The sequence below is a fragment of the Canis lupus genome, chromosome 6 (assembly GCF_003254725.2).
Source record: "Canis lupus dingo isolate Sandy chromosome 6, ASM325472v2, whole genome shotgun sequence".
Classification (NCBI taxonomy): domain Eukaryota; kingdom Metazoa; phylum Chordata; class Mammalia; order Carnivora; family Canidae; genus Canis; species Canis lupus.
Window position 1 is genome coordinate 11,149,219 of NC_064248.1, and position 22,577 is coordinate 11,171,795.

The window sequence follows — 22,577 nt, forward strand, 5'->3', positions numbered from 1 at the left end:
TTTAGATGACTGTGTGGTGACTATATCTGTTTTAAGGGAAGAAATAATGAGGCCTTTGAAACTGCATTGAGATTTATGTATAGACTTATTCGCTGAGTAGTGAGTCTTTCTCTGTTCCTAGCAGTACTAGGAATGTATCCCAGTTGGTAAACAAGAGAGTCCATATGCTTGAGGAAAAGGCATACTGTAGATATTTGTATGATTTAAGAAGTCTGGCAATATTATTTACATAAAATGAAATTTAGTTATGAGATGAGGTTACGAAAAAAAAAATGCAGGGTGCCCAGGTAGCTTAGTTGGTTAAGCATCTGACTCTTGATCTCAGCTGAAGTCTTGATCTGTCTCAGGGTCATGAGTTCAAGCCCAGTGTTGGTCTCTATGCTGAGCATGAAGCTTACTTTAAAAAAAAAAAAAATCTCCCAAATGATTCAGTGATTACACAGAAATGATATCACTTAACAGTGTTGATTTTGTGTGTGATTTATTTTATAACTCAGGCCCTTTCATGTAAATATTTTCTATATGTTTAAAAGGAATGGGGTGGGGGGTTAAATAAGCCAAATTAGTTAATCTAAAAGGAAAAGAATTTGTTATACTGGTAAATTGCAGGGTATAAGAAACTGACTTTTAAAAAAATTTTTTTGCATCATTAGCTTTTTAATGGTACATTCCTGAGAGCCATGGAAGATGGAGGTGTCAAGCTCCTAAAAGAAAGATTAGAGAAATTCTTCCATCGGGTAAGTATTATGAATTTTATTTATAATCTTTGTAGTCTTCAAAAAGACTTTTAGAAATAAACATACAATTTTGCTTCTCCTTTAGGAAAAACTTAGGACTTGAAAGTGACAAAGTGTAAGATACATTGTGGCAAAATGAGATCAGTGAGAAAACTCTTTAGACTTGCATTCTTGAATCTTTTCATAACTTTTTGTGCAGGATCAGAGCATCCTGCCATTTGTGTGCATCCCCACATCATCTTGGAGACACCTTTTGTCTTAATCCTTGGTCAACCTGTGTTGTTAGTGTGGGCTTACTCAAAATGAACTTCCTGCATGATGATTGGTCAATTAGCCGAATTTAAACTCTTTACCTGAATATACATTCTTATGGATTGATTATTGTTCACTGAACAGTATTGTTTAATCTGTATTGATGCAGTAGAAAAGTTATTGCTGTAATATAGACTTTATCACCTTAGTGGTTATTAGTGTGATTTTTCCCGAACAATAAATGAATGTGCCTATATAGTTGTCACTCTGTTACACTGTAAGTTTTTTATAGCTTATCGCTGGTAAAATTCAGTTTAGCTTAGAGAAATAATTCTCAATTTATTTTTTCCCCTAAACTACATTTTCTCTGTTTTTGAATTATTTTGTTTTTATGAATTACTTTTGTTTCCTCTTTGTTTCTTCATTCTAGTGACCATCATTTACTCTTATGCTGTCTCCTGACTTCTGTCCTTGCCTTTTTATTACTCTCCTACCTATCAACAACTGACTACCTGTGCTCTCAGTGTTATTTTTGCAGAAGATGGCACTGTCAGTCCATATCAATATATAGGTCCCTAATGAGATATAATTTGAGAATCATTCATTTAGGGAATTAAATACCTCAAAGAGATAAGATAATTCTGAATAAATATTAACAGTTTACATTTGAACTTTATATTTTGAAATTGGTATTGATTTCACATCCAGTTAGCTGTGGCTAATCTGCTTATTGGTCTTGTCAGTGTGCTAGGATGTAATCTTATCCTAAGTTGACTAATTATTCTCAGCTTTCAGAGTGCTATATTCAGTGTACTCTTAGTAAGTTTAATGCCTTATTTTTTCCTACAGTACTTGCAAACGTTGCATTTGCAGTCATGTGATCTCCTTGACATTTTTGGTGGAATCAGCTTCTTCCCATTGGATAAAATGACTTATTTGAAAATCCAGTCCTTTATTAATAGAATGGAGGAAAGCCTGAGTATAGTCAAATACACTGCCTTTCTCTATAACGATCAACTAATCTGGTATGTACACCCTAAGGCTTGGCATATAAAAAAAGAAAACCTATTAAGATAATAAAAACAGCAGTGACTGGATCGATAGGTTGTCAAATTGGAATGAATAGCAAGGGGGCAAGGTAGGAAGCATCTTTACAGATGCTGTCAAAATAAAGCAGTGATCATTTAAACTAAAAGTAGGGTGATTTGGGTTAAAAAGACAAAGCAGGGGAATTTAAAATTGGTTGCATGAAAGGTATAGAAAATGTTCGTGTCAAGTGAAGTTTAGGGATCCTATTTTTATTTGGGTGTTCTTCGGAAAACTTCTTTAAAGAAACAGTATAATAAATGTGGAAAGCATACTTTTCATACTTTATTTTCAAGCTAGATTTTTAAAAATATCCAAGAAGTTAAATGTGCCATAAAACCAGAAAGTTACCTACTGGCAACCAACTGTGCATCCTGTAGTAGGAACAAAAACATAATTTCTTTGGAAGTGTTGATACTCAGGAAGAAAGGAGAAACTAAACGCTCTCAGCTACCCAGGACAGCTCTAGAAAAGCCATGTGACCTTGACCATATAGAGGCTGTGTGGCTCAGAGACATCCAGAGTCCTCTGATTGTCTGAGATGGGCTCCTAGAGTTCAGGAGCTGTTCCGGGTGCTCACTAGTGTTGAGTTTTCACGTTTACATGGACTGTATCCCACTTTCTGCAGTTCAGGTTGTGGCCGTATTTGAGCCCAAAAACTTGAGTTCAGCTAACACAAAAGGCAGTAATGGTTCTGGAAACCCTTCCTCTCCCTGCCAAGATCTTGTGGCATCATTTCAGGAAGAGAAATAGGCTAATCGAAAGAAATTTGAATCCGTTTATTTTTTTTTTAATTATTTATTTATTTATTTATTTATGATAGTCACAGAGAGAGAGAGAGGCAGAGACACAGGCAGAGGGAGAAGCAGGCTCCATGCACCAGGAGCCCGATGTGGGACTCGATCCCGGATCTCCAGGATCGCGCCCTGGGCCAAAGGCAGGCGCCAAACCGCTGCGCCACCCAGGGATCCCTTGAATCCGTTTATTAAACACGTTGATGAGTTTTCATGTAGAATTTGTGCGTGTGTTCTGTCCCCCCCCCCCATGAAAGCAGCATGAAATCCAGATGAAAAAGCCCTTCCCTTCACATTTAACAAGTTATTTAGCAGAACACATGATGCTATATTAGCTGGTCCTGTTCTAGTTGCTTTTTATAATTTTCACGCTATGGTAGTCAAATGAGATTCTTAATGCTGTTGTGAGAGGTGGAAGAGTTAACACAGGGTTGGAGGGTGTCAGGTCTGAGGAGGGAGCAGCCCTCCACAGGCAGAAATTCCAGGGAGGTGCTGCTGGGAAGGCTTTCCCCCTTACCCCCCCACCCCCATTCCCCCACCGCAGTGAGCAGACAGACGGATATGCTAGAATTCCATGGCAGTCCATGACCTGGGTGCTCCTGTCGGAGGAAGGTAGCTCAGATTCTAATCGCCTGACATAGCATAACCCCTGACGTGGGCATGAACCCGGGGTGAGAAAGGGTACAGGCCTAGAGCAAGAGGGTCCCCCTCAAAGTCAGCAGCTTCTGCTGAGAGGCCGATGAGCCAGTAGGACCAGTGGGGTTGAAGTCTGGAAGCCTGAACTCACAGGGCTGCGTGTTGCCCTAGTCCTAGGGATCCTGTTGGCATCTTTGTCTTTGTGAAGGACAGCCCCTGGAGTTAAGCTGTGCCCAGCTCCGATGGCTGCACAGCGCTGCTTTGGGATCCCACCACAATATGCAGACAGGGCAAGGTTGGCCCCAGGCAGTCATCATAAGGAGGAGTTTCAAAAAAACCAACATATTGTGGGAGGCAACTGTTAGTTACAAAGCTGGTCTGTTTAAATACCAATGAAGTATTTTATATTTCACGAATAGGATATATATTTGCTCTTAATTGCTTACTATTATATATGTGTGTACATGTGCCCATGTGCACGTATTTAGTTTTGAATGCTTTGTGAAGTGGAGCCCAATGTTTTTTTTTCCAATCATTTTAATTTTTTTCCTCATGATAAATATACTCTTTAGTCCCATCCCCTATCCCCCCGCCCCGCCCTGTAACCATCTGTTTGTTCTCTGTAGTTAAAAGTATGTTTCTTGGCTTGTCTCTCTCTCTTTTGTCCTTTGCTCATTATTTTTTTAAATTCTACAAGTCAAGTCATATGGTATTTATCTTTCTCTGACTTATTTCACTTAGCATTGTAGTCTTTAGTTCTATCCATATTACTGCAAATGGTAAGATTTCATTTTTTATGACTGAATAATACTCTGTTTATGTGTGTGTGTGTATGTGTGTGTGTATATATATATATATACGCACCACATATTTATTCATTTACCTATTTACGGACACTTGGGCTGCTTCCATAATTTGGCTATTGTAAATAATGCTGCTATAAACATGGAGGGGGGTACATGTATCCCTTTGAATTAGTTTTTTTTTTTTTTTTATATTTTGGATAAATATCCAGTAGTACAATTGCTAGATCGTAGGATAGTTCTATTTTCAATTTTTCTAGGAACCTCTGTACTGTTTTCCACAGTGGCTGTATCGCCACCAGTTTGCATTCCTAGCAACATTGCATAAGGGTTCCTTTTTTCCCCCACATCCTCATCAACACCTGTTGTTTCTTATGTTGTTAATTTAGCCATTCTGACAAAATTACCTCATTCTAATTTTGATTTGCATTTCCCTGATGATAACTCATCATGAGCATCTTTTCATGTGTCTGTTGGCCATCTGGACATCTTCTTTGGAGAAATGTCTGTTTATATCTTTTGCCCATTTTTTAATTGGATTATTTGTTTTTTGGGTAATGAATTATATCAGTTCTTTATATAGTTCAGATATTAACCCTTTATCGGATTTGCAAATATCTTCTCCCGTTCAGTAGATTGCCTTTTTTATGGTTTCCTTCACTCTCCAGACACTTTTTATTTTGATATAGTCCCAATAGTTTATTTCCCTTGCTCTAGGAGACATATCTTGAAAAATGTTGCAACAGCTGATGTCAGAGACATTACTGCCTGAGCTCTCTTCAAGGATTTTTATGGTTTCAGGTTTCACATTTAGGTCTTTAGTCCATTTTGAGTTTCTTTTTGTGTATGGTGTAAGAAAGAGGTCCAGTTGCATTCTTCTGCATGTTGCAGTTGTGTTTTCCTGACACCATTTGTTGAAATGACCATCTTTTCCCCATTGGATATTCACTCCTTTGGTGAAGGTTAATTGACCATATAATTGTGGGTTTATTTCTGGAGTTTCTGTTTTATTCCACTCATCTATATGTCTGTTTTTATGCCATTACCATACTGTTTTAATTATTACTGTGTTATAATGTAACTTGAAATCTGGAGTTATGATACCTCCAGTTTTGTTTTTTCAAGATTACTGTGGCTATTTGAGGTATTCTCTGCTTTCATACAGATTTTAGGATTGTTTGTTCAAGTTTTTGAAAAATATTGTAGATGTTTTGATAGGGATTACATGAAATGTATAGATTGCTTTGGGTAGTCTAGACATTTTTTTTTTTTTTAGTCTAGACATTTTAACAATATTTGTTCTTCCATTCGATGAGCATAGAATATCTATTTCTGTTGTCTTGAATTTCTTTCATCAGTGGTTTATAGTTTTCAGAGTCTTGGTCTTTTACCTCCCTGGTTAAATTTAATCCTAGATATTATATTGTTTTCAGTGCAGTTGTGAATGCAATTCTTTTCTTAATTTCACTTTCTTCTTATTTATGTATGGGAAAAGAACAAATTTTTATAGATTGATTTTTGTGACTATTGAATTAATTTATCAGTTCTGATAGTTTTTTGGTGTTTTTTTTTTTTTTTTTTTTTAGGGTTTTCTACATATAATGTCATGTCATCTGCACGTAGAGTTTTACTTCTTCCTTACCAACTTGGATGCCTTTTTATTTCTTTTTTGTTATCTAATTGTTGTGGCTAGGACTTCCAGTACTATGTTGAATAAAAGTGGTGAGAATGGACATGCTTGTCTTGTTCCTGACCTTAGAGGAAAAGCTCTCAGTTTTTCCCCATTTTTTAAAAAATATTTTATTTATTTATTCACGAGAGACAGAGAGGCAGAGACATAGGCAGAGGGAGAAGCAGGCTCCCTGCAGGTAGCTCAGTGCAAGACTCCATCCCAGAATCGCAGGATCCTGCCCTGAGCCCAAGACAGACGCTCAACCACTGAGCCACCCAGGCTTTCCTCAGTTTTTCCCCATTGAGTATGATGTTGGCTGTGGGTTTTTCCTATATGACCTTTATTGTGTTGAGATACGTTCCTTCTAGACCTACTTTGCAGAGGGTTTTTATCATGAATAGATGTACTTTGTTGAATGCTTTTTCTGCATCTATTGAAATTATTATATGGTTTTTATGCTTTTTCTTATTGATGTGATGTATCATGTTGTTTTGTGAATATTGAACCACCTTTGCATTCTGAGAATAAATCCCACATGATCATGGTGAATGATTTTTTTTTAAGTATATTATTGGGTTCAATTTACTACTTGTTTATATTGTTTTGAAATTTTCTGATTGAAGTTAGAAACTCTTATCTGTCCCAGGACATGGCCAGAACCTTATAGACTGTAGGTACTTGGTAAATGGTTGTGAGCTTAAAGCAAATAATTAGTAGAAAATATCTTTTAGGTTCTTGACTTTGTTGCATTTAATGGATGGATTTGGTTTTGCAGTGACCATGATAGGATTAGACATTACTGCTGTTTGGTAGGAAGATGTCAGTCATTTTTCTTGTCCAGAGTTCTTGGCCTGTTTTTTGAGAAAAAAATTTTTTTTTAATATTTTTTTATGGTATCCCTGGGTGGCGCAGCGGTTTGGCCCCTGCCTTTGGCCCAGGGTGCGATCCTGGAGACCCGGGATCGAATCCCATGTCGGGCTCCCGGTGCATGGAGCCTGCTTCTCCCTCTGCCTATGTCTCTGCCTCTCTCTCTCTCTGTGTGTGACTATCATAAATAAATAAAAATAAATAAATAAATAAATAAATAAATATTTTTAAATTTATTCATTTGACAGAGAGCATAAGCAGTGGGAGGGGCAGAGGGAGATGGACAAGCAGACTCCCTGCAGAGCAGGGAGCCCAACACAGCTTGATCCCAGGACCCTGGGATCATGACCTGAGCCGAAGACAGATGTTTCACCAACTGAACCACCTGTGTGCCCCTGAGAGAATTTTCTTTTTAGTGAATTGATTTACCTTCCAGGGGCTAATGCTTCTATGAATAAATGCTTTAGGTATTTCTTAAGCTCATCAAAGTTGACCATCCCCTTGGATCTTGCTTGACTAGATTATTTTATATTTAATACATGACGATAACATCTGTATTGTAGACAAAACTGATCTTGATATGAAGGATTCTGCATTGCACACAAATTGGATCAGTTGAGATTTAAGCTGAAGAAAAGTTTTTTTTTTTTTAAGAAAAAAATTATTCGTATTAAATAACCATATTTGAGAGACTTTGAGAGAACCCCTATACTTCTGAACATGAGTGGGCTATTGTCTGTGTGATGTGAACCATTGATGGAGTCCTGAATCATTTGGACCTGTCAGTGCAGGGATTTTTTGCTTTATTTATTTATCTATTTGCACTAAAGAAGGAACTTTTAAATTTACCTTTTTTTTTTAAAGAACTTTTCTCCAATAGTAACATTTTCCATAATTATAACGAATTGTTGCCTCATTTATTTTTATAGGGGAGCAGAAGTAGGGATAGGAGTGGCAGACACTGGAGAGAGGCCTGCTGTGGTCCGAGCTCATGGAGATCCTACAAGTAGGGCAGGCCTTTCTGTAGGCAAAGTGGGAATCACCTACTTGGGGTTTTTTTGCTCTGAACAGCTGCCTGCAACTTAGTATTTTTATTTTTATTTTATTTATTTTTTAAAAAGATTTTATTTATTTATTCATGATAGACATAGAGAGAGGCAGAGACACAGGCAGAGGGAGAAGCAGGCTCCATGCTGGGAGCCCGACATGGGACTCGATCCCGGGACTCCAGGATTGCGCCCTGGGCCAAAGGCAAGCGCTAAACTGCTAAGCCACCCAGGTATCCCAAGTATTTTTATTTTTAAGTTTTCTATCCAGAAGACCAGTACCAAGTTATTTAATGCCTAGCATTAAATCTGAAGTAAAATGATAAAGCCCTAATCACAATGCACAGTTGAACAGTTACAGGCTGCTTTTACAGAGTTTTTTCTTCTTGGTGTCCTATGGTCTAGAACAGCACCGTCCATTAAGAATCTAGTGCAGGGGCCTCTGGGTGGCTCAGTTGGTTAAGCATCCAACTCTTGATTTCAGCTTAGGTCATGATCTCAGGGTTGTGAGATCAAGCCCTGTGTTGGGCTCTGTGCTCAGCAGGTGTCTGCTTGGGATTCTATCTCTGCTCCTCCCACTGCCCCTCCCTGCTCACTTGCTCACACCCTCTCTCTCAAATAAAATCTTAAAAAGAATGTAGTCCAAGCCATTATATATAATTTTAAGTTTCCTAGTAGCTACGTTCAAATGAAAAGAAACTAGTAAAATTAATTTTTAGCCTAGTATACCTAAAATTATTTCAACATGTAAAAGCTTAAATTATTAATGAACTATTATAAATTTATTACTTGGACACGTAAACATAAATTATTAATGACCTGTTCTTTTTGTGCTAAATCTTAACAATCAAGTGTATGTTTTACACTCACTTTGATGAGCCACATGTCACACATTTAGTAGCCAGATGTGCCCAGTAGCTTCTCTTACTGGAAGTGCAGCTCCAGAAGAAATTGCCCAGCACATAGTTCTTTATGTACTGTCTTCTACCTATCATCGACAGCCTCTCCCCACCAGTACTTCTGACTATGTCTGGATGGAAGATAACATCCAGAACCTGTTTTGTTTTCCTCTTTCTCTCTTCTTACCTCCATTATTTCTGCAAAAGAAGAAAGTGGGTGACTTTTCATGTGTTTGATTTGGAGATTCCATCTGCCCAGTTGGCTGTATAGTACTTTGAGTTAGAGTTGTTGTAGGACAGACAAAACAAACCTGCATAAAGGGCTAGGGCTCCATCCCTTATAATTTTAGTTGTGGACAAGACCTTATGAAAATTGAATCTGGAAAGGAGTGAGGTGGCAGAGGAAGGGTTGAGACAGCATTGGAAGAGTCTCAGGAAGGGAACAGCATGTTATTTGTTAAGGAAAGCCAGATTTTTCTAACAGATGGTTTCACTAGGAAAAGAAGAGAGTGCCTCTGGAATATGATGTAGAGGCTTGATTTATATAAAGCTGGATTTCATCACGGGATTTTTTTTTCTTTTTTTTTTAGTTGTCTCAAATAGAAAAACCAGACACAGACTCATGGTCTGTTTATATCCCTACCTAGAAAACTGATCTCAAATAAGGTCTGAGGCCTGCTGGTGTCTCAGCACTGTTTCCACAGTGCTACTTATTCTTGCCTCACTTCAGATTAGACTTACGTGAAAGTTTGTCTCTTTCTTTTCGCCTCTCTGCCTACACTGAGGTCATAGAATGAAAATCCACATAAGTTTCTGAGACCTGGCAGGAGCAAGTTCCCCATCTACAGCATCCCAGTATTTCCCAGGAGGCTCTTGAAAGTGTGTGGCATTCTCATATAGCCTGGAAAGCAAAGAAAATCTGCTACCTGAAGTGGAGCGTGGTGGTTATTAATGCTCCCTGAAGAATCCTATATGGAATTTAAGCAGAGAATCAAGTCAAACCAAATCAGACCAGTGACTTTTTGTTTAAAATGGCATATAGAATACAAGATGACATAGTAGTAGCCTTTGCTGGATCAAGATAGAATGCTGGTGCCAAACTTTGGTTTGATTTTGGAATTTCCCAGTCAGGGAAAGGACTTCTGGGTATAATGTAAACAAGACAAAAGAGGAGTTTTATTATGATCAGAAATACAGGAGACGGAAGACCAGTTCCAGGCTTTTTAACACCATTTTTTTCTGATGTTTCAGGAGTGGGTTAGAACAAGATGACATGAGAATTTTATACAAATACCTCACCACATCTCTGTTTCCAAGGCATATCGAACCTGAGGTATGTCCGGGCATTAGTCCTCCTCCCCCTCCCCCCCAACACCTCTGTCTGTGTCTGTGTATGTATGTTATATGTATACATACACATGGACACCGGGGCGGGGGGTGGGGGGAGAGAAGAGAGAGTGAAGTAACATAGTGGTGGGGGCAGGGGCAGCTCTGATCTATATTTTACACTGCTAGTGTGATATTTATTTGGTTGTGTATCCCTTAGCACAGAAAACCACGTATGTCAGCTCTTCTTCATCTTTTTATGTTCAAACACAATTGCAAAGGTCTGTTTTTAAGAGGAGCAGTTCACTGAGTAGAGGGTTTTAGGTAGGGTTCTGGGAATTTGAAAACACCCAGGATCTTTGACAGAACAAAGGTTAATCCTGTGATCTTGTCACCTACAAACATGAGATATCATTCAAGTAGATGTCCTATTGCTTGCCTTGCTTTTCCTCTGTGATACTTATTTTCCCAGTTTTCTGCAGAGACCTGTAAGTAGTACTGCAGCCTTCCCCAAAATGTCCTTTTGCAGCTTTCATTAGGTTGGAGATAAAAAATATTCATAGCCCACAAACCATTTTGGCTCAGGTGCATGCATGCACTTGCTCGCTCCCTCCCTTCCCTCCATTTAAGGCTGTGACTTTTTTTTTTTTAAGATTTTATTTATTTATTCATGAGAGACAGAGAGAGAGAGAGGCAGAGACACAGGCAGAGGGAGAAGCAGGCTCCATGAAGGAGGCCTTATGTGGGACTTGATCCCAGGTCTCCAGGATCACGCACGCCCTGGACTGAAGGCGGCGCTAAACCGCTGAGCCACCGGGGCCGCCCAAGGCTGTGACTTGAAACAACAGGAAAAAAATCTCTTTGATAAGAAATTGAAAGTAGGATTTTAAGAAGGACCTAGTCCTGCATGTAGTTCCTTTCTAGGCAGTTTGAGTACAGTGGCTTGTGTTTCTTAAGTACATACTGTGTCCCAGACGCTGGACTGAGTGGCCAGCTAATGTGCATTATCTCCCAGCATCCTGACAACCATCCTGAGTAGGATACCTTATCCCCATCTTGCAGGTAGGATATCAGGTGAGGGGGGTTTAAATGATGTATGTGGGGTCACCTAGCTGGTAAATGGCAGGGCCAGGACTTGATCTCAGGGTCTGCCTGATGCTAAAGCACCTGCTTACCTCCACACTCTTAGGAGGCTTTTCCATGTGTGACAGTGCAGCTGCCACAACAGAAAGTTCTATTTGGTACTTTATTATCTGCCCAAGGAGCTGTGCTTATAAAATAGGAAGCCAAAATATACAGCATTGTGAGTGTAGACACATAGGTCTTTTTTTTCTCAGGACAGACTATGTGAGAGATGGATATACTTTTTATTACTGGATTTAGAATGTTTTTTTCTTTTTTCTTTTTTTTTTTTTTTTTTTTTTTTTTGCGTGGGGTTATATGCTAAAATTTTATATAGACTGGAAGAATGTCAGAATTTTTTAGAAGAATAAGTTTTAGCTAAAATGACTTTTAGATTTGGATTTTTTTTTTTTCCTTTTCCTGGGCATATTGAAATAGCACATCTTCAGCAAAGACTGTTAGGGATGTGCTACAAATACAAATCTGAGGAGGCGTGATGTCATGGCTGAAGGCAGGGGCTTTGATGTTAGACAGGCTTGGGATTGACACCTGGCCCTGCCACCTAGGAGCTGTGTGCCCTGGGGAACTTCTAACTTGAGTTTCCACAACAAAAAAATGTGAAGTATGTGGTGCCTCTAGGGGTCCCATGAGGTGGTCATTGCCTCTAACATACATTAACCACATGGGAAATTTCGATTATTGCTATTCAAGGAACTAAATCAGTATATGGAATTGAGAATATGATGAAGTTCTGATCATTCTGGTTCACATCAGTGCATTCTTTATGTACCTCTTATAATCCTCCCTCCCTTTTTTTGGTGGAGAGGAATATGAGCAAATGATACAGGAAAATGGCATGGAGCCAACTAGAAGATATGAATGTTGTTTTCAAAGCTTTGAAATGAGAAAATCTAGTAATCTATTTCTCAACATTGAATTTGTTTACAGCTGGCAGGAAGGGATTCTCCAGTAAGGGCGGAGATGCCAGGAAATCTTCAACATTATGGAAGGTAGAACTTCTGTTCTTTGATGTATGGTATTGAATTTTATTATCTTTTTTGGCAATGGTAAAATCATCAGCACTGAATTACCTTTGTGCTATTTATTGGCAGTAGTCAGTAAAGGGAATTCTGTTGTTTCCAGTGAATTAAAACTTTATCATACTTTGATTTGGTGTTTTCAAAGTGGTGTCTAGCTTCCAAAAAAAATGAATATAAAGTGGGAATATGTTCTGTTTTATATATTCCTGTTTATCATTTACCTAATTGAATTATTTCCATGCTTATTTTTCAGATTTCTTACTGGACCCTTGAACCTTAATGATCCAGAAGCAAAATGCAGATTCCCCAAAATTTTTGTAAATACAGATGACACTTATGAAGCACTGCATTTAATTGTTTATAAGGTAACAACTGTTTTTCCTGCCAGTGTTACAGATTAGTACAAAAGCAAATCTTTGTTGCACATGTGCACAAGTGTGTGTGCGCCTACATACCTCTCAGATATTTCTCAGAACAGATATTAAAAGTTCTAATTACTGTAAAATTCAAAATGAGTGCTCCTCTGGAACAGTGGGTTTACTTTCAACTCCTTTTCAATACTTTTGTTGGCTAGTGAAAGAATCACTCTGACACTGTCTGAGGCTGTGCCTCAGAAACATTTGAAGTCCTGTGTGCTCATCAATCAGAGGCCATCAAAGATTGTGTTGCTTGTCATTAGATGCCTTCTGATATGGGCCTGGCCACACGTCAGTGAATGCTGCTTTCATGGGTTAGAAAGCCAAGGACTTGCTGATTCTTTTTTTTTTTTTCTTTTTTTTAAGATTTTTTAATTTATTTACTTGAGACAGAGAGATACAGAGAGGGAGCACAAGCAGAGGCAGAAGCAGGCTCCCTGCTGAGCCAGGCATCTGACGTCGGGCTTAATCTCCGGACTGGGAGATCATGACCTGAACTGAGGGCAGATGCTTAACCATCTGAGCCACCCAGGTGTCCCAAGACTTGCTGATTTATAATCTCCGTTATAACTCAGATATGTTAGATTGATTTTTCAAAAGGTGGGTTTTGGTTCAAGAAAGAAGGCTAAGCATGTGTATTTATCTTCTTCCCCACTTGAGAGTATAATTATGTTTTAATTTCTAAAGGCCTAGAAATGAGGGCATGAGAGCACAGAGCAGAGGTGAACATCAGATTACAAGGGATCTGTCTCTCCCTGGAAGGCAGAAAAGGGGAGGATGATGGATGAAGTGTGGCCAAGGACATGAGTGGACAGGGTGCAGTGAGGCAAGAGCCCATTTGCCGCCACAGAAGCGCAGAGAAGCTCTTGGCTTGGAGACAGCACCGAAGGGGGCAGGAGTTGGGAAGTGAGCCTGGAAAGAAGCGGGGAGTAAGTGAAGTGTTATATATAAACCAGCCAGGCACCCCTTTTTCCATCCTTATACACACACACACACACACACACACAGGCAGCTGAGCACCTATCCCTGGGTGAAAGTCAAGGGTCCTTTCAAAGAAAAACAATCCAGGGAGTCCTAGCTCAGCTAGAGTATGAGCACCTGAGAACAAGTGGTGATTGTGGGTGCCCATAGGACTTCTGCCCTCATCCTGGACCCAGTACAAAGCCTCCCTCCCTGATGTGTTTGGAAAAATAAAACTGTAGATCTTGAGAGAAACAAAAATAACTCTGAAACAGAGAGAACTTCTAAAAATTAGCATCCACAGAGATCAGAGAAGTGTATCTATAGGACTGAAACAGGAGGACATCAAAGAGTCAGGGTTAGAGTAAATTCAGGTTAATTGAAAACATAATTGTTCAAATTATTTGTTGGTGCAAGATATACATAGCATAGAACTTGCCATTTTAACCACTTAAGTGACATTTAAGTTATATTCACTGTATTGTACAACCGTCACCACTGCCTGTTTCCAAAACTCGTCTTCACCCCAAATTCTATACCTATTAAACAATAACCCCCCCAGCCTGTCTCCTGAAAATAAAATTTTTGACAAGAGAACCCTTGATCAGAAGGGTTCAAGATAAGTTGCCCTTCCTCAGATATAAGATAAAATGACAAGAGATGAAAATATGGAGAAAAGATGGGGGAGCGGGATCTCGACATCTGATTCACAGAAAGTTGGATGAGAGGAAATTATTCAGGTGTATGATGAGGATACGTCTAGCAAAGGCCCACTGAATGTCTCACACAGTGAATCAAAAAGACCTACTCCAACCCACACAATTAGCAGTTTCAGAAGCATAAAGAGAAGATCCCAGAAGCTTTCAAAAGGAAAATCAGGTCACCTGTAAATAAAAGCGGCATTAGCAGCAGTTTTCTTACAGGCAGCAGATGTTAGGGAAGGAAAACTTCCAAAGTTCCGAGAGAGAATGATTTTCAGTGTAGAATTCTTTGCTGAGCCAAACTATTCCATCACAGGTGAGATGGAAGAGAGGTGTGTTAATGGTAAAAAGTCTCAGGTTACTTCGTGCATCTGTCCTTCGGGTTTGTGTGGTGTTGCGGGTGAGAATCAGGAAACAATGAATGAGAACACTTTAGAATCCACAAGAGTGGCCCTAACCCATGAAAATAGTAAGAGGAAGGCTTGAGGTGATAGAGCTCCAGGTCTGTGATGAAGTTAGCACCTCAGTGACTCCTGCAGTGGAACAGAGGAAGGGGGCTCCGCTCTGGGTGCCCAGGCTTCAGAACAAATAGATGTTGCGTTCATAAAATAATCTGTGAGATTTGAGCAAATGTTGAGGGAATGGCACAGGAGGACAGAATTCCAGGGAAGTTGTACAGATGTGTCTGAAAATGAGCCATAACTGAAGTAGGGAGAAGTCCAATTCTGTATCAAGTTCAGAATCCTCTGAATGACTCAGGGGAATGACTTTGAAGCCAAGTGGAAGAAATACCCTGGTACACTCTGTTGTTTATTGAATTTCCATTTTTAGAGTCAATCAATAGATAGAATTTTTAATAGGATGATGGCATCACGGTTATTTTAAAAAAATTTTTTTTCAAAACAGCTTGAGATGTAATTTACATACTGTATAATTAGCGCCTTTAATGTATTCAATTCAGTGGTGTCTAGCTGCAAAGTGCAAGGGTCCCCAAGACCACCCCTCGCTCCTGACCCACACTCGCTCAGGAGTCCCCAAGACCACCCTCGCTCCTGACACTGCTAGCTCAGAGGCCCCCAAGACCATTGGGCCCACGAGTTCACTAGAGGCACTCACAGGACTCAGAGAAGCCAGTACACTCCCAGTTACAGTTGATTACAGCAAAGGAGTACACATGAAAAATGGTCCAGGGAAGAGGCACCTGGGGCAGTATCCAAGGGTCACCCAGCACAAGCTTCCAGATGTCCTCTCCTGGTGAAGCTGTGCAGACAGCACAGGGCCTGTTTCTCCCAGCAGTGACATGATGTGTATGTAGTACGAACATCCAGGGAAGCTCACAGGAGCCTTGACATCCAGGGTTTTTACTGGATGTTGGCCACACAGATGCACCTGACTGCCCGTGTCACTGGCCTTAGTCTCCAGCCCTCCAGTGGCCTGCTGATGCCTGTGGGCTTGGGGCCTGAAGGGATTGTTGGCCTGTGTGTTTTTTTCCTTTTGAAGTTATGGTTTGGTTTTGGTATCAGAGTACTACCAGCCTCAAGCTAAGTCGGGAATTGTTTCCTCCTTTCCTGTTTTTTGGAAGAGCTTGTGAAGGATTGTTGTTAATTCTTTTAATAATTCACAGTGAAGCCATCTACATCTGGGCTTGTCTTTGTTGGAAACCTTAACATTGTGAAAGAGTCTCTGTACTTACTCTGTGCCTTATTGTCTATTTCTTCTTGAGTCAGTTTCAGTTGTTTGTGTCTTACTAGGAATTTGTTTTGAGTTGTTTCGTATATAATTTTTCATAGTATTATAGCCTTCAAATCCCTTTTCCCCCATAAATCAGTAGTGATGTCTCCTCTTTAATCCCTCATTTTAGTGATTTGTGTCTCCTCTCCTCCCCCCCCATTTAAAAAAAATTATTTATTTATTTTTATTCACAGAGACACAGAGAGAGGCAGAGACATAGGCAGAGGGAGAAGCAGGCTCCTTGCAGGGAGCCCAGTGTGGGACTTGATCCCTGACCCCAGGATCACGCCCTGAGCAGAAGGCAGCTGCTCAACTGCTGAGTTGCCCAGGTGTCCTGTGTCTCCTCTCTTTATGCCTTGGTCTAGGTGGTCTAGCTAAAGGATTTTCAATTTTGCTTATCTTTTAAGAGAACCAACTCCTGGTGTTGCTTTTTTTATATTGTTGTTCTCGATTTCATTTATTTCTGCTCTGATCTTCGTTATATTCTTCCTTCTCTTGCTTTAGGTTTAGTTTGCTCTACCTTTTTTCCAAGGTCTGAGAATGGAAGTTTAAGTTCTTGATTTGCGATCTTCCTTGTTTTTAACGTATGTGTTGATGGCTCTGAAGTTATAAAGACTGATGCTGCTAATACTCAGATTTTATAGGTTTTCTTAAAGAAACATTACTCCATTTGCTGTCTGCCCTTAGGACACTTTCCCTCTGGAAACTTAACATTTTTTTACAGTTTTCTCCAGTTATGGTGTTTGAGATCTGTGGAGCTCCTCATACTGCCATTTTTTTTTTTTTTTTTTTTTTTTTTTTTTTACATACTGCCATTTTGAATGGGCTCCTGAGTCCTGGTCCTCTGTAGGTACCTACTGATGTGTGTCAGGAGTAACTGATGTGGTGTCTGAGATGAACATGTAGGTAGGGCAGGACTGCCTCAGCTGCCAGGCATTGGGGAAGTGATGGTCTGCCGGGTTCATAATGCTGTTCTATGTGCTTTTCTATGTATTTGAAATTCTTCAAGTTTTTAAAAAGGGACATGAAAGGTACTTATTAAATCAACCGGCATGCCTAGGTGGCTCAGCGGTTGAGTGTCTGCCTTTGGCTCAGGCCATGATCCCAAGTTTCAGGGATCGAGTTCTGCGTCGGGCTCCCTGCAAGGAGCCTGCTTCTCCCTCTGCCTATGTCTTTGTCTCTCTCTTTGTGTTTCTCATGAATAAATAAATAAAATCTTAAAAAAAAAAAAATCAACCTGGAAGGAGTCACACATGCAGTTGCCTATAGGAACCCTGCAGATGGCAGACATAAACAGATGGGGCTTTAGTGTATGGGGGGCTATGAAACACCATGTCACAAGGAGGCCAGAGGCCACTCACATCCACTAGGTAGCACCTTGGAATGCAGAACTGGTGCTCTCAGATGTCCTGATATTTCAGGAGAGGCTGGAATTGGGAATTTATGTAGGAAACCTCATTGGTATCTAAGTCAAAGTTACACAAAAAGAAACATACTGGCTGGAACTTGCCTGTGATCCATCAGTTTTGCAACCTGTTTATAAGCAGTTGATAATTATGATTCACTTAGAAAATAGTGCTGGTGTGCTTAAGTATGTGAAAACAAAGTTATAGCTGCTAGGGCTCGAGAGGTGGATGTGGGGAGAGGTGCCGATGGTGGATGGGGTAAGTGTCCTTGTGTAAAATGCAGCTGTTTTCCAGGAGCTTGTGCCTGGAACTGTGGCATGAGAAGTGGGCCATTTGGAGCTGTAAGGTGACCAGTGGGGAGGCTGGAGTGGCTCTAAACCACAGGGAGGGAGAAGAAAGCCAATGGGGGGGGTCATTGCTGTCGTAACATGAGTAGGGATTCAGTGTGACATTTGAAGGCCACAGTGGTAGAGCCCTGGTGTCTGAAATGGCTAGAAGTGGCTGCCTATTGGAACAGGCCTCAGGAGGAGCTCTGTGGCTTTTTCTCCTAAGGCCGTATTCTGTGTGACTGTTTTTGCATTGTACCATGTATATAGTATCCACTGATAAACAATTCGAGTTATGTGATTTGTGGTCTTGGTTGCTGTAGCTCATGTTACAACTGTCACATTCACTCATAAAAAGGGAGACAAGGGAACATCATTTTGCTGGGGGCTTTTTTAACTATGTTCGTGCAAATTTTCAAACATACACAAAAATAGAGACCAGAACAGTGAATTCCCAGGCACTTATCACACAGATTAATTTAATTAAGAATATGCTAATCTTTGATCTGTTTTCCCTGCATGTTCTTTGCTAGAGCATGTTAGATCATGTCATTTCACTCATAAATGCTTCAATTTGCATCTCTAATAAGGGCATCTGTTTCCACCTAACCATGTGTTATTAGCACACCTAGCAAAATAAACAGTAGTACTTCCTTCGTGTCCTCTACTGTCCTGTCCATATCCAGATTTCTCCAGTAGACTAAAAAATATCTTGACCAAGTGATTCAAGTCCGGATTCAAACAGAGCCACTGCATCATCGTCAAATTGCTTTTTTTGTGCCATTTTGTAATCTTTGGTTTGTTTTCTCTTCCCAGGCCATGAGTGCAGCTGTTTGCTTTATGATTGATGGTAGGTACACACCTGTATCTGACTTCAGCCCAAGTAGATAAGCCTTTTCTCTTTACGCTTTGCTGTGTTCTATCCCTAAACAGTAAACATGTTGTCATAGAGGCTCTCTTAAGCATGGCTGCCCTCTCTGATTTCTGCCGTGGTAAATAGTCCTGGTCTTCCTGCTTCCTGCAGTAGGCCCTGGGCACCTTTCTGTGCCTCTCTGCCCATGAAGTGCTAACAAGAGTACCTTTGTTAAAGGGGGTTTGGGGGCTAAATGAGATAATGTTTATAAAGCACCAGAGGGCAGCTGGCCCCTGAGTGCTGTATGGTATTAGTTAAATATTTGACCTTCTTGGGTCTAGTGGGGGTAGCCGGCCAATTTACCCATGCCACGGGTGTGTTTATATCGATATTCACAATGAGCTGGGGTCTCTGACTCTTCTAGAAGTTTCTCTTCTCTTGGGGAGGGGAGGGAGAGCCAGTTACTGCATTGTTTTATTTTCCCGATCAGTAAAGTTTTCATTGGAATACTGTAATCAAGACTGTTAGATGAATATTGACCTTCTCAACACAAAGAATTCTAAAACTTACTGGCATTTTTTAAATTGTTAGCCTCTGTACAGCCCACATTGGATTTTTGCCGAAGACTGGACAGCATTGTTGGGCCCCAGCTCACGGTGCTGGCGTCCGACATCTGTGAGCAATTTAACGTCAACAAAAGGATGTCTGGGTTTGTACTTCATGTTTACTTTCTAGCATTTAACTGGTTTGGGAAGAGTAAGGATAGTTCTACTTAAGAATATGGATGGTAATGTCATTCATGTTTTCTTTGAATCCAGAAAAGAGGTGTGCAGTTCAGTCCTGTCTTATAAGCTCCCAGGGGAACTCTCCCTGAGCTTTTCTGCTCCACGATGATGACTGGGGCTGGGTCTTCTGGGAACACATTTCCTCGCTCTGCCCTGACTGTGGCGTAAACGTATGGGGTTAGGCATACTAGCTGTGCCCATTGGTTGGACCTCATGAGCACCACCTCACGTCCTGCCTGCCCAGTGGTAAAATTCACACTGGCAGTGTTAATTAGCAGGGGTTTGCCTTGTGTGGACAGAAAGGACTTTGCTTCTTGTGCATAAATGTATGGGGTGAAGTTAGCTGTGATGTAGGCCATTAGGGCATTGGGCCAGAGTTTGGTGCCTTAAAAGACGCTGGCTCCAGTAATATATCAGGAGACTCAAGTTAACCTCATTATTTAAGAACACTGGGAAGTCACTGAACCTCTTGCTACTCCTCTCAATGTAAAGTCAAATTGCTGTAAAGATGAAGCAAGCACATGGGAAGTCCTTTGAGAAACATAAGCCGTCTATGAACTTTCTATGTTTGTGAAGTTACGTGTTTGAATTTATGTATAACCTGTGTGCATAGTGACTCCATGCTGTGTGTATATGGTCTTACAGAAGCGTCAGCCTGTAGAGAGGTCACACATAGGGTCCAGGTGATAGTACGAATAGGTTTTGTATCTGTGCGTAGATTGTTACTGTCAACAGCTTGCTTTGCGTTAGAAAAGATAAGGCCAGGAAATGAACATGCCAGACCACTTTCCATCCTGAGGTTTAATTTTTTTAAGTAAATTTAATTAACATACAATGTATTATTTGTTTCAGAGGTAGAATTTAGTGACTCATCAGTTGCATATAATGCCCAGTGCTCATTCCATCAAATGCCCATCACCCAGTTACCCCCGCCCCCCACCTTCCCTTCAGCATACCCCCCCAGTTTGTTTCCTAGAGTTAAGAGTCTCTTATGGTTTGTGTCTTGAAGTTTAATTTTCACCATTAAACTGTCAGATTCTCTTTTCTGAAAGAAGCCTAAGTGAATCAGATCTGTTTGGTATCATGCAAATTATAAACTGTTGAGAGGAAGTGTAGTTCCCTGTTTTTCCACCCCACTCCCCACCTCCCAGCCGTGGGGCGATTGCTGGACAGGGTACCCGTTCTGCCCGTGCTTTCCATAGATGTGATGGATTTTACATAACTCCCCAGCAAATATCTCAGGTAGACTTGCTGTCAGGGACCTTCTATTCTGCAAAGGTCAACTCTCCTTGGGATTGTTCAGAAGTCATATCGTATATTCTCATTTTTAACTTCGGTTTTATTTATGTTATTATGGTTATTTATTTATTATGGTATGTTATTTTTATAACATACAAGTGTGGGATTTATATGTCGTTTATTTTAGTAGTCATTTCCTTTAGATTTCTACCTTCAGTGTCATACCTATGGCTCTCTACTCCAATATCCTAAAAATATGCCATTTTTATCTCTGGCACTTTATGGTTTTATCTTCTGTGTTTCAATCTTTAATTCACCCGGAATTTTCAAGCACTAGAGGAAGGGCTGTAATTTAAGATTTTTATTCCCAAATCAATAGTTGAAGAAAGGAGAGAGCTGTGGATATTAATAATCTAATTTCACTAGAAAGGAGTTTTCTCCCTGATATTTTATTATGAAAATTTTCAAACATAGGAAGTGGAAAAAATGACACCCTGAACACACATGCAGCCCCCCATCAGACTCTACAGTTAATACTTCGCTGTGTGTGGTTTGGCACAGATCCATCTACTGCGGAGGACAGTTTCTGACTGCCTAGAACCACTGTGTAGTGTCTATGGCCCCTGAAAGATGGACGCCTGGAAAACTTGACGGTAGAACATACAACTTAGGGCAATGCCCAAGAACAGAGACTCTAGAGGCATAGTTGTTTGTGTCTTTGAAAGGTGACCTAAAGGTTACTCTCGATGCATCTAAGATTTTACTTGTAAGGGGCTCTTGTTGCCAAACTGTAAGTCTCAGCTGATTAGAAATGCTCTTGAGTAGGAAAGATAATGTGCTTTTCTTTTGGAAATCCTGACCCAGGTCAAACCATTTTACATGCCAGTTCTAGGACCTCCAAGACTCACATCCTAGCTCCTAGCATTGCTGATAGGTGGGGAGTACTGTATTAGGCAGCCAGCCATCCTGACCCCAGAGGTCAGTGCCAGGACTCCAGGGCCCAGCTGTTTTGATAGCCTCAACCCTCACTGGGAGGCAACCATAGGGCTAGCTCAGGACGTAATCTTTAGTGTCAAATTTATACTCATAAGCTGTGGTTCTTTTAATGTTCCTTATGAAATTGAGGTCACTCCTTTAAGGAATGGCATAAAGTAGGTTTGTTTGGCCTTTGGTTTCTATTACTTGTGTGACACCTCGATTTTTTTCTACTTAAGGACTTTGTAATTCAATTATTTTAAATGTTTTTCTTTTTTTGAGAGTAATTTATGTCCATAATTTTTAAATTCAGAAATATAAATATTGGAAATCTTATCTCATTTAGCGTGTATCTTTTTAGATCTATACACATAGGAAATCAGTGACCTAGACACAGTGTTTTTTACTGGCAGGTTTTTAAAAATAAGTCATGCTGTAAATCTGTAGCTTTTAGAAAATATATGGCATGAACATCACTTTAAATCAATAAATATGGATCTGTCTATTCTCTTTCATGGCTTCATAGGTACTTAATTGGATAGATGAGCTCTGTTTGTTTAATCATTGTTCTATTTGGTGGGTAGCCTGGTTATGGCTGTTAACATTCAAACAGCTCTGTATTAAATGATCTGATGTGTTAGGAGATGTCCCTGGCATGGAGTTCTGGGGCAAAGGGAATGTGCAGTGACAGTGTGGGTCACCTCGCACTCCTTCTCCATGCTGTGTCTTGACATCTGCTAGGTGACACTCGAGGTTGGCATTTCTGTCTCTTCCATGAACTGCCTGTCTGTGTCCATTGGCCCTTCCCACTGAAGTGCTTTAAATCTTTTCTTTCAGCACTTTTCATGTAATACTCTTCAGTCATACCACGTATTTTTTTAACTTTGGTTTTACTATTTTTTATA

At 40.2% G+C, this 22,577-nt stretch overlaps 1 protein-coding gene and 1 long non-coding RNA gene across 4 annotated transcripts in view; one reads left to right on the forward strand and one right to left on the reverse strand.

The window, feature by feature from the left end:
• CCZ1 (CCZ1 homolog, vacuolar protein trafficking and biogenesis associated) overlaps positions 1 to 22,577 on the forward strand; it is a 30,853-nt gene that overhangs the window by 2,520 nt on the left and 5,756 nt on the right. For all 3 annotated transcript variants that reach the window (XM_025426217.3, XM_025426218.3, XM_035717974.2), the window contains exons 6-12: positions 654 to 737; positions 1,839 to 2,014; positions 10,044 to 10,125; positions 12,189 to 12,250; positions 12,534 to 12,645; positions 18,637 to 18,670; positions 19,265 to 19,382. In XM_025426217.3, coding sequence (XP_025282002.1) covers positions 654 to 737; positions 1,839 to 2,014; positions 10,044 to 10,125; positions 12,189 to 12,250; positions 12,534 to 12,645; positions 18,637 to 18,670; positions 19,265 to 19,382 — 668 coding nt within the window. The remainder of the gene's footprint in view (positions 1 to 653; positions 738 to 1,838; positions 2,015 to 10,043; positions 10,126 to 12,188; positions 12,251 to 12,533; positions 12,646 to 18,636; positions 18,671 to 19,264; positions 19,383 to 22,577) is intronic.
• Positions 6,706 to 14,661, reverse strand: LOC112646318 (uncharacterized). Its single transcript, XR_003127570.3, has 3 exons — positions 14,541 to 14,661; positions 8,764 to 8,990; positions 6,706 to 6,831 (listed from the first exon to the last, which is right to left on the reverse strand). It is a non-coding gene; the product is annotated as an uncharacterized LOC112646318 (long non-coding RNA).